Here is a 12,662-nt window from a genome sequence, read left to right as displayed (position 1 = left end):
GCTTAATTGATCATAGTAAATAAGCATTTAACGACGAAATACAGTTTCGTTGTTAATCATTAACGACGGATTATTGTTTCGTCGTTAACTTTTAACGATGAAGTTTTAACTTCGTCGTTAATTATTAACGACGAATTATGATTTCATCGTTAAAAGTTAACGACGAAATCATAATCCGTCGTTAATAGTTAACGACAAACGGATAATCCGTCGTTAATACTTAACGACGAAAAGGTAATTCGTCGTTAAGAAACATTAATTATTAACGACGAACATCGTCGTTAAAGCCAATAACGACGGAACCTGTTACAACGAACATCATGGCCGTCGTTAAAGATTTTAACGACGAAAATTAAGGCTTTTAACGACGAAATTGTTCGTCGTTAAATGTCCTTTTTCTAGTAGTGTTGTATGCATGGATGTAGTATGGAAGATATCAAAAGTGTTGGTAATCTGTATACTTGGAACAACAAGCAATGCGGGGCTGCTAGAGTTTTTTCTAAGTTGGATAGTGTTCTGTATAATCCAGCTTGGCAAAGTGCTTATTATATTGTTCTGCAGAAGCCTGTTTCTTGACTGAGGGTGAGTTTGATCATTCACCTGGGTTGATCACTGTGTATCCAAGACACACAGGAGGTAGGAAACCATTTAGATATTTCACTATGTGGAAGTCCTCTCCAGATTTTGCTGGAATTGTGCAACATCAATGGAATCAACAGGTTCATGGAAGTAAGATGTATAGTGTTGTTACCAGATTGAAGAAAGTTAAGCAGGCTCTTAGAGAGCTTAATAAAAAGGGATTCTCGGATAATCAGGCAAGTGATTTAAAAGCCTATCATGCTATGATAGCTGCACAGGAAGCCATGCATTTAGATCCTGCTAATCAGGAGCTTGCTGATTTGGAGTTAGTGGCTATTGAGAATTACAGAATACAGAATCAAGCTTATGTGGATTTTTTGAAACAAAAAGCCAAGATAGACTGGGTAAAGTTGGTGATGAGAATACTGCTTTGTTTCATCAAAGTATAAGGAGTAGAAATGTTCAAAACCAGGTGTGTAGCATTCATGGTATGGATGGGGTTTGGAGGGACACACCTGATTCTGTTTCTGCAGCTTTTTTAGAATATTATGTTGATTTGGTGGGGAAGAATCAGGAGCATAGGGCACCAGCGATAAGGCAAGTTGTTCGAGAGGGTCCTCTGGTTTCTGAACATCATAGAACTATCCTAAGTGCCAGTTACACTATAGAAGAGGTGAAACAAGCTTTATTTTCTATTCCTGGTGTGAAAGCACCTGGACCTGATGGGTTTGGATGTGCTAAATAATGGAAAATTGCTAAAGGATCTTAATCATACTGTCATAACTCTTTTCCCTAAGACTAAATGCCCTCAGAATGTGAGTGATTACAGACCAATTTCTTGCTGTAATACATTATATAAGTGTATTACAAAGGTGATTTGTGGGAGGTTGACGCATATCCTGCCTGATTTGATCTTAGAGAACCAAGGGGGATTTGTGCATGGTAGATATATTGTCCATAACATCATGGTTGTGCAGGATTTAGTTAAGCACTATGGAAGGAAGAAATGTCAAACCAAGTTGTTTACTGAAGGTGGATATGCAGAAGGCATATGATACTGTTAACTGGAGTTTTCTTCAGGAAATGCTGGAGCAATTGGGGTTTCCTCAAAAGTTTGTTCATCTGGTAATGGAGTGTGTTACTACCCCTAAATTTTCCTTAATGATCAATGGCTCTATGCATGGCTTTTTCAAATCCAGTAGGGGGTTGAGACAGGGTGATCCTATGTCGATCACCTTTGTTGTTTGTCATTTGTATGGAGTATTTATCCAGAATACTTCATAAAATGAGCAGAATGGAGCAATTCCATTTTCACCCAAGATGCAAAGAAATCAGACTTACTCATCTGTGTTTTGCAGATGACTTGATCCTATGTTGCAAAGGAGATTATCCTTCTATCTATCTCTTGCTGCAAGCTTTTAGGCTGTTTTCTGATTCCTCTGGTTTGGTTTCCAATAAGCAGAAATCTTCAATTTTTTGTCATGGCATCCAGGACAGGGATGTAACTAGAGTGGTGGAAGCTTCTGGTTTTGCCAGGAGTTCCTTGCCATTCAAATACCTTGGTGTTCCCATTTGTTCCAAAAGAATCACAGCTGCTCAATGTGGTGTGTTAGTAGACAAGATGATAGCAAGAATTAGTGTGGAGCACTAGGAATTTGTCCTATTCAGCTAGAGTTCATTTGATCAATTATGTTCTTCTCAGCCTGCACATGTATTGGGCTCAGATTTATATCCTTCCTAAGAATGTGTTGCAGGATATTACTAGAATATGTAGAGCCTTCTTGTGGAGTGGCCAAGCTTACAACAGCAAACCAAGTAATATAGCCTGGGAAAGTGTATGTTGTGACAAGCAAGCTGGTGATTTGGGCTTCAGGAATGTCATTCTATGGAATACTGCTAGCATGGGAAAGTATGTGTGGGCAGTGGCTACTAAACAAGATAATGTTTGGATCAAGTGGATCAATTCTGTCTATATTCAGAATAGAGATTGGTGGGAGTATCAACCTAAAGCTTCTGCAAGTTGGTACTAGAGGAGAATATATGCTACTAAAGAATTGCTGAAGCAAGTTTATACTAAGGCAGAATTGTGTAGTATGAGTGTTTATTCAGTTAAGCAGGTGTATCAGAAGCTTGCAGGAGTGTATTGGGATAAACTTGTCTGGAATAGGCTTAGTCTTTCTAAGCACAGGTTCATTTGTTGGTTAGCTGTGCAGAAAAGGCTCCTTTCTACTGCAGTCCTGGCAAGGATTGGTATTAGTTCTTCTGCTGCTTGCTTGCTGTGTGGGCAGGCTGATGAAGATCATGACCATTTGTTTTTTAGTTGTCAGTATAGCAAAGCTTGTCTGGAAGAGCTTACAAGATGGTTTGGGATTCAGATTCAGGGTACTAATTTGCTGAATGTTGTTAACAGCCTAAGTCACAAAAGATGCACTAAATTCAGGAGAATGGTGTATTATGCTGGTGTTTCTGCTTTGGTCTACCTGATTTGGAGAAGTATAAATAATAGCTATTGGAATCAGTCAGTGTTTACTACTCAGAATGTAATAGCTAGTTTAAAGAAGTAGAATCTTAGTGGTTATGCCTAAGAAAGTAAGTAGGAATGATCATAGGTGGTTTGTAGAGCTGTGAGGGATGTGCCTCTAGTGTAGCTTGTGCTAGCTCATGTTGAGGGGGGCCAACCTAGTTGGTTCGTCTCTCTTGAATTAGGTTGGTGTTTGTTTGGTTGATGGATTAATAATATTATTCTTGCTTGCGTACCAAAAAAAAAATATTTTCACATCCCGCATATCCAAACTTAAATATAGCATGTTTTCTTGTAATGCGCTTGGACCATCATGTTTATTCGATTGAAGTGGATGATTCATTCTTGGTTCTAGTAAGAATTATTATAAAATAAAAAGGAAAAAATTAAAGGTGTGTAACAACCTATTCTTTTTAATCATAAAAAGATCTTGTTGAATCTAGTAAGTTATTGTAACACAATTTAACCCAACGTAACATGCAAATGAATATAATAAATAAATGCTCCATAAAATAAAATCACATAAATTAAAGACCTACACGGTTGAATAGTAATAACAATGATGGTATAAAATTATACTTCGTATATTGATATACTACATTCATTTCATAAAAAAGTTTAATTTATTATTTACACAAGTTTAAAATAAAAGTAGAAAAGTTGGTTTAATATAATAAAATATTCCTTCCGTATTTATTTAAGTACACTTGCATTTTCCGGCCGTATTTATTTAAGAGATACACTTGCCATTTTTATTAACTTATTAACCCCACCATCTAATTAAATAATACATCTAATTTACCCTATGACCCCCTATCCTATTAAACTAATAATATCATAAACACACCCCACCTGTCACCCCAAAATTACATGGTCCCTAATTGCTTATTTATTAAAATATCTACCTAACCCTACTTGTTTTATTATTTTATTTCATTCAATTTTTCTTCTTAATACCCATGCTCGGCCAAGTGTATCCCTTAAATAAATACGGAGGGAGTATGAAAAAAGTAAGAGAAATGTGTAAAAAGATAGGTAGGTGTAAGATAAAAAAAATGAATAAAGTAAAGGAAAGTGAGTGGAAAATTGTAAATATGGTGGGATAAGAAGGATAAGTAATAAATTTTAATGTCCAAAAATAGAATAAAGCAAAGTGTAAAGAACATTATCAAACAGACTAAAACAGAAAGTGTAAAGATCATTTTGAAACGGAGGTAGTAATTAATAAGGATGTATGAAATAATAAAAGAAAAAAATATACTAATACAGAGTACTCCACAAGTTATATGCCTGGCAGTCTGAGAACTCGGTGGCGAATCTTTTATATGGCATGGGTGTTCGGCTCTCTCGAGCGGAAAATTACAGTGTATTTTTATTTTGAGCGGAAATATCATTAGTAATATTTCTCTATTTGAAAAATATATATTGTTAAAAAATTTTAATTAAGAATATTTTTTTTAAAATAAATTTATTTTATTTAGTCAATGTTTATTAGAAAAATATAAAGAGAAAAAATATTATCACAATAAACTATTTGTCTAATATTAATAATAAATAAAAATATGTCAATGTCCTTAATAGTCATTTTACATATTAAACAGCTAACATTTATCAGCTAATTTACCAAACACTTTTACACAAACAGCTAATGCAACCAGCTAGTCAAATCAGCTAATATAAACAGCTAACCGCTAACAGCTAGTCAAATCAGCTAACAGCTAACCGCTCCTAACCAAACAGGGCCAATAAGTAAATGTTGGCTTATTTATTACTTCCTCCTCTTCTTTTTATTTTTTTACTTGCACCATTTTTCTTTTATGAAAGTTATATGTTAGTTGTACTGTTTTCTTTTATGATAAGTCTCATAATCACATGCTTTTTTGTGTGTTCACACACTAAATACCACTTTACCCTGAGGAAGTATAAATCAATATTTGATATGTATTTCAAAATACATATCATCCCACTAAAGGGAAAAATAGGCTAAAGACAAACACTAAAGGACAAAATCAATTTTTTTGAAAATGGCATCTGTTTTTGAAAAATGGCATCGATTTTTGAAAATGGGCATATGTTCTTTGAAAAATGACACATGTTTTAATGTTTGTCTTATCCCTATTTTGTCGTTTAGTTGGGTGATATGTATCTTGAAATACATATAAGATATTGGCCTCTCCGCCCTCCTTTACCCTGACCTTGGGTCATTTACCATTGTTACTTAATCTTCTCCCTCCTTCTCTTTTGTTTGTTATCATATGGGCAATTTTGATACTCCCTCCGTTTTTGTTTATTAGTCCCTTATGTAATATTGAACAATCCACTAAAACGACACATATATTGCCTGTGAATCTCTAAAGAATCCCACCCATGTGGATAGGAAAGAGAAAAATTAAGAAAATATGGGTAGGTGAAGTGTTTAGCGTTGTTAAATTAGAAAATAAAGGGACCATTTGCATATTTATTTGGGATGAAAAGGGAATTATAATGTGGACTAATATTCTTATCGTTGAACTAATAAGAAAAGGGACTAATTACATCATGTAATATAAAGGTTCTAAAAGGGTCTAAAAGGGTCTAATTATAAACAAGAATGGAGGGAGTAATTAATTCCTATCGTAAGAAGAATGTGAATAAACAAGAATGTAATATTCTTATCGTTGAACTAATAAGAAAAGATTCTAAAAGGGTCTAATAAAAAAACATCATAATGCGGAAAAGGGACTAATTATAAACAAGAATGGAGGGAGTAATTAATTCCTCCGTTTCAAAATAGTAGCAATAATACTCCGAGCTTTTTGTAATATTCACATAATCTACTTTGTTTATTTTTGACGGTCTATATTTTAGGAAAACATATTAATGTGGGATCTTGTTAAATTTTCTGAATGTACACTGTATTTTGTGGAAATCAATTTTTTATAATTTTTACTTATCGATAATTAAAAGTATTAATTGTTCAATTATGCATTGACAAACATGAAAAACAAAGTATTGGAATTAAAAAGAAACGGACGAAGTACATGTAAACAATTTCTTAATCTTTATACTTAACCCAAATGGTGCAACTAAAAAAGATGGAGAAAGTAATTAAAATTACTCAGAATAAGGTTACATGGTTACCTTATGGAGTAATTTTAATTTGAAGAGTTAATTTTTATTAAACAAAAATGTCTAATCATTAATAAATAAATAATTTTTACTTATATCGGGTAACTTTACATCTGTTTTGCAATATTTGACTATCTTATAAGTCAAGTACCGTAAAGCCTCAACTATACTGCGATACTTAATAGGATAGGATAAAAAAAACCTATCTTATGTACAAGAGAGTGAAGAGGGCTAAGTAATTTAGTCATTCATAGTCTTTTTCTAATCATAATCATATACTCCGTAATTGTTTGCGCATTTTATTAGTTTTACCAACACATTTGTTTACGCCTAGCTAAACACAACTGCAGAAAAATACTCGAGAATTGAAATCATAACAGCCGCAAGTATGAAAGTTCTGTAATCTTTGTCAGTATCAGAAACCACATCGTATTTGACACTAGCATAAGTAAGTAAATTAAGAGACAAACTGCACAAGATCATTGCCATGAACGACATCAGATACATATATTTCGATGAGGTTAACGAGAAGATTATGAAATCCATCAATAACCATGTGTCATTAAGGATACCAACACATGCAACTATATAGTATATACTAATGTGATTTTCCATGTAAAAAAGGAAAAACTACATTTATGTGAACAAAATGAACCAAGACTAATTACATCTGGAAACATAGGGTATATCTGTTACAACACAAAAGAACCATTATTTAGCACTTGACATGTAAAGAAAATACCAAACATTAGAGAAGAAACCCTTTTCTTTCCGGCCTACCCCTTCAAATATTTAAGGGGCAAGCCGCCTGCTGCTGACTGTAACACGGAAACTAGAGGGTTCAGAGTCGAACATATTAGGGAAAGGCGGTAGCATAGAATCTTCTAGAGACGGAAGGTAATTTCCATCCTCGCAGCATGATCCAGCTAAATAATCCATGAGTAAGGGATTGTTCAGACCCGCGGACTGATCCAGATGATGGTTATGCTCCTCTGTATGGTAAGCTTGAGGCATACAGTACTGATGCAGGTTAACAGGAACATGAACGTCCAACGGTGCTGCAGAGTCACTTGAACTTTGGCTAGTACTGCCTGAAAAGCATGAATTAGCTCTCTGGATGATTGTCTCCCACTTTCTGGGAGAAACGTTAAGAATCTGCAATATTCACAGAAAAAAGGAGTTTGGTTAGGTTAAGTATACAGAGGATTTGACAGCATACCAATCATTCAAATTTCAAAGAATAAAAAGATATAGAAAAGTTTCATTACTTGGCGGAGTAAGGACTCATTAAGGTAATACTGTGACACCAAATCCTTTACTTTGAAAATTTGATGTTCAGCCAACCTTTTGCAGATCTTCCCATCTTTTGCTATCCATGGTAAACGCCAGACTTCATCTTCTGGTGATGGAATCGAATGCTTTTGGTAATCTACACAGCATTACAGCGTCTTAGGTGTCATTATACAGGATAAATGAGTCGATAGCTGCTAACTATCAGCCAAATTTAACAATCCGCTAGTCAAATCAGCTAATATATAACACCGAATGCATTCAATTATCAGACTAATGGGAGACAATTATGGTTTGGTTAACTGAAAAGCAGTACAAGAGGAAGAAGGGTGAGTTAATTAAAACTTACTCTCTCCACGTCGATCTTTGACTTCAAAAGGACTACTTACCGCTTCCCTGACATGGTTTCCTTTGGCTTCATCTTCAACTTTAGCACCAAGCCTAAACATCTTGGTTCTTTGCCAACTGGAGTTATCTGTAAAACAGATATCACTTACAGAGCCGATCCCATTTCGCAAAGAAATTACTACATCCTGTCCAACCAACAATGGCCTTTTACCATCCCTCTCGGAAACAACATTGTTTCCCAACTCTTCTGCTGTCCAACTCTCTAGTTCCTCGGCCTTGAAATGTCCATCAAGAACAAAGATTTTGATTTTTGCTGATGACAGTGGACCGTCTGTTACTCGATGACCAGAAACCGTATCAAGAAGGAACAATTTGATAGGCGAAGGCCCTTCAGCTTCTACCTTGTTGCCAGTGAACAGTTTCTGAGGTAACTTTCCCTCGAACTGCAACTTGTACTTCCTTGAATCACATGGCTTAGCCTGGCTTGGCAATAACCTGTATTTTTAAAATTGTATTACTGATCATACTCAAATTTAAAATAGCTAGGGTTGCAAGTTGAATGATTGATAGAGAAATGAAGCGTAAAACAAGTAATCAGTACCCTGATAAAATGGTCCGGCTTAGATTTGTTCTTTTCACTTATATGGAGTAACAAAATTCGGTTAAAGAAAATTAAAGTTCATGTCAAAGATCAATAAGTCCGATATCGTTCATATAAGGACTATTAGTCCTGTTTGGCAATTAGTTGCTAGTTGTTAGCCGTTAGATGTTTGTATTTGTTGGTTTGATGTACTATCTGATTAAAGAGTTGAATTAGTTATCATCGATTTGCTGTTTGTAAAAAAAAACACGTTGACATAAAGTGATGTAGGTTGGTAAATGTTGTAACTTTAAACAATATTAGGACAAAATTGCATTGTATTCCAATTTCCTCACACATCTAATGCAAAAGCTCATATATTGAGCTTTTTCAAAATTAGACTTTTATCCCAAAACTCTCTCATGTTAGCCGACCTCAAAACATTTAGGGACTAAGACTTTGTTGTTGTTGTTGATGTTGTATCCCAAAACTCTCTCACAAACCTCTATTAACCAAACACAAGCATGCAATTTTATCACATCTAAATCACATACTTCTGTAACATGTTTAATTTCAGGACAAACAAACTCAGAAAACATTGCTATTTGACATCAATGTCGGTGATCAAAATGGCATGAAAAAACGAGGCCTCGAAAGAACTGACCTTGAAATGGAGTGGTAGGAGTGTTTTATAACCTGCTCTACTTCCTCCCTGACCTGTTCATGTTATGGTAAGAAAATCAGATTATCCAAATGGTAATATTCAAAATGACCTGAGAATTTAAGTCACAGCTGCATGATGAGTATCAAGTATCAATCAAATATATTATCAAACCTTTCTTGAAATGGCAACGGGCCAGCACGGGAATCAGGCACCTAATTGTAACAACTGCGTTATTAATACAAATTTTGTTAACCCAATATGCAGTCCATACACAAAATATCCAAACTAAACCATGATTTCTCAGAAATTATTGCACAAATAGTATGGCACAAGGTAGGTTTACGGGATACTCCCGTAGCCCAAACTAAATACATGAATAGCATATTATAGAATTATGGTCCCAAAGGACAAAAGTCCCAAGGCCTAAGGCCCAAGTCCATGACCTAATATTCCCCAAACCCGTATATACTCATTTATGGGGAAAGGTAAAAGAGACAGCTCCACTCTCTCTCTCTTCTCTCACTATTTTAATCTCACAATATGATACTAATATTGAGCGTCGGAAACCCTGATTCGGGTAGCCTCCTGGATTGAGGTTCACCTTGCAGGAACTCACCTTCACGCTCAAGATCTGAAGATCCTACCACATTACCCGATTCCGATACTGGAACAGTAGGCTTTGTGGACTGTGACCCATGGGCCATGACACATATTGGTCATCACACATACGATGCCATGGGCCATCACACGTGCTGTCCCGACCCCAGTCCTAGACAGAAGGCTCAACAAGGTCAAGAACTATATCGACCACGTCCTAATCCAGCTCTCTAGCTAGACTCTAGAGTCTTCCTACCATACGTTTGGGACTCTTTTTTCCTAGCACTTGAACAAAACATCACAACAACGTTGACTTGACCCGTTGACCGTCCTACAAAATGCTCACCTCAGAATTGATTGTTTAAGCATCTTCCCGACATGAGGCCCAATTAATTAAATATAAAAATAGTAACAAATTCAAACATAGATGCAATTTGATATCATTCGAAAGGGACACACAAATAATTAATTGATCCCAAAATAGAGCAAAATTTAGTGACAATAAATTTATTAAAAATAAAAATAGTAACAAATTCAAACATAGATGCAATTTGATATCATTCGAAAAGGACACACAAATAATTAATTGATCCCAAAAAAAGTGCAAAATTAATTACAATAAATTTAGAGATGAACCAAAAAAGAAATAAATTAAGAAAAAGGTAGATCGAGAAAAAAAAAATTACCACTTTTCGGATTGAATTCTCCAACTGGGCAGAAAATGCTTGCAACCATAACTTATCTTTGCACACACACCTATCAAATTCACCAACATCCAAACCCTATTATAATCCCATTAATTAAAAAAATAACTTTTAAAAGTATACAATTCTTAAAAACATCCTAATTAATTCCATTTTCTTGTTTTTAGGAATGCTTATGTTCTTGAGAACCCTTTAACCCTTAAAATTTGAATGATCAACTTTGCAAGCTTTTAAAAAACAAAATTAAGGTAAATAGATGGCCCCTACCATACAACTAGAACCACTCTCAGGTTAATTACTTCCTCCGTGTCTAAAAGTTCTTTACGCTTTGGAATATGTGCCCAAAATATGAAAACTTTGACTGTAAATTTTCATTATTATATACATCAAAACGCATGTAAGATCTTGTTAGATTTGTCTCGGTATGTATTTTCATAATATAACTTTTTATAATTTTTCCACATACGAAATTGATTATATTAGTAGTTAAATATTGCATTAACTGCAAATAGTAACTGTAAAGAACTTTATGAAACGGAGATAGTATGAGATTGCGGGAAGAAACTACGGGAGATTGGAGAAGGGAGAAAGTATAATCCAATAAGGAGAATCCCTTACCCAAAGTGCCTCGATGAAACCACAACCATTGTGTAAGCTTATACGTAGTAGGTTTTGAGATCGAGTTAAAACTAAGAAAATAAGCATAGTTGAAGTCGAAGCATGTCACACCGAAAAGGTGCAAGTACCCCCATTAAAAAAAAGGTTGATAAGTAAAATTATTTAATTTCTAAAAGTGTGGAACTGTGGACCCTCAACGATCATGATTGTCTTCACCCTTGGATATAACCACTACAAGAGAGAATATTATTAACAATAGGAATTCTCAACGTAAAAGATTAATTACGACGAGATAACTCATCATAAGCTGGTCATAAAAGGAGTCATGATAATAGATTAGCCCCGTTATAAAAAGCAATTGAAAGAGAATCGTCAGTAGATTTAGGATAGGTTGATTTGATGGCTCAAATACTTTATCATAAAATCCTTGACAAAAAGAACGGGTTTTGAACCCGTCGTTAATAACGTGTTATTAATGGACTTATTTTTATTGTGAACCTATTAATCAACCGTATGTTTGCCTTGTATAAACTTTAAATATATGTTCGATTTAACATTTTGTTGGATTGAGAATTTATCCAAAATTACACATGAGTAATATTAAATGTTTATTAACATTTCTTCTCTAATTAAAAAAATGTTTAATATTTCTACGTACTTTTACCTCGCTAAGCTCTTAACAAACTTCGCTAAAAACTTACTTGGTGAACTTAACACGCTGATTAGATTGTTGATTTGCTTGTAATTGTGGATTATCATTCTCCTCTTCACCGGTACAAAAACTCCTCTTCAACACCATCCAAATGAATGATTACTTCAAAAACTCAAACTTTTTTGGGAAAATAAAAATACTTCAATTCAAATAACGTTAATAAGAGTGAAAATGATTAGAGTAACCTATAAACAGCCCAAAGACGACATATTTATAATAGAAAGAATTAAGCATGAGATTAATACTTTAATTAATACAATAAGTTAAAGTAATAAGCAACCGCGTCGAAGGTTACATGGACTTCCCAAAATGTCGCCAAGTCAAGTAAACGATAATTTTTTAATAATATTATATTATAAAGTAATAATATATTAATTGATGACAATGACCATGACCAACTACTAGAAATCTTGCTTTCTTTTCAAAAGAAAGAAAATTGAAAATCCCAACTAGAATTCTAAAGTATGGTCTTGCTAATATATCATTAATTATCTAATGTATAAGTAGTTATACTTGCTAATATATAATTGATTATCTAATATAATTAAGTAGTTAATATTGATCATTGATGATGTCTTCTTAATCTAATAGAGTAATAGGCCAATAAAGTATGATATTCCTAATCTTCTTAATTTGGTAGGCGTAGCTAGTGAGATTGGGGTATTGGTAACTTATAAACGGTACGGAATTTTATCTTTTATTGGCGCAAGCGAGCAACAAGGGCATTATAAATGGAGCAGATTGAGGGGATTCATTCGTGTGATAGATTTATTATACACAAATTCTCAGTCTTTTACCATTATAAAGAATTTTAAGTATAGTCCTGGAATTGCTGACACTACTACAAATGGCGTTGTCTCTGAGCTCTTTGAGGTTGGCGCTACATACAAATAAGTGTTGGCTTAGAATTTAATCTATATACTTCCTCCGTTCATTTTTAG

General features: G+C 34.3%; 3 protein-coding genes across 3 annotated transcripts; 2 read left to right on the top strand and 1 right to left on the bottom strand.

The window, feature by feature from the left end:
• The first annotated feature begins 426 nt into the window (after positions 1-426).
• On the top strand, positions 427-1,324 carry LOC110799510 (uncharacterized). Its single transcript, XM_022004776.2, has 3 exons — positions 427-448; positions 562-983; positions 1,052-1,324. Exons 1-3 carry the CDS (start codon positions 427-429, stop codon positions 1,322-1,324), a joined length of 717 nt encoding a protein of 238 aa, XP_021860468.2.
• Positions 1,325-1,572: 248 nt separating this feature from the next.
• On the top strand, positions 1,573-2,230 carry LOC130471355 (uncharacterized). The gene is made up of 2 exons (XM_056841418.1): positions 1,573-1,795; positions 1,938-2,230. The coding sequence occupies exons 1-2, from the start codon at positions 1,573-1,575 to the stop codon at positions 2,228-2,230; spliced, it is 516 nt and encodes a 171-aa protein (XP_056697396.1).
• A 4,441-nt stretch (positions 2,231-6,671) lies between these two features.
• LOC110799517 (calmodulin-binding protein 60 B) lies at positions 6,672-11,922 on the bottom strand. The gene is made up of 6 exons (XM_022004786.2): positions 11,711-11,922; positions 10,374-10,443; positions 9,091-9,143; positions 7,848-8,341; positions 7,477-7,637; positions 6,672-7,363 (listed from the first exon to the last, which is right to left on the bottom strand). The coding sequence occupies exons 1-6, from the start codon at positions 11,806-11,808 to the stop codon at positions 7,001-7,003; spliced, it is 1,239 nt and encodes a 412-aa protein (XP_021860478.2). The 5' UTR covers positions 11,809-11,922; the 3' UTR covers positions 6,672-7,000.
• Positions 11,923-12,662: the final 740 nt, after the last annotated feature.

This window comes from Spinacia oleracea, chromosome 4 (genome assembly GCF_020520425.1).
Source record: "Spinacia oleracea cultivar Varoflay chromosome 4, BTI_SOV_V1, whole genome shotgun sequence".
Taxonomy (NCBI): Eukaryota; Viridiplantae; Streptophyta; class Magnoliopsida; order Caryophyllales; family Amaranthaceae; genus Spinacia; species Spinacia oleracea.
The sequence above is the reverse complement of the archived record's forward strand: the minus strand, read 5'-3'. Positions and strand labels throughout refer to the sequence as shown.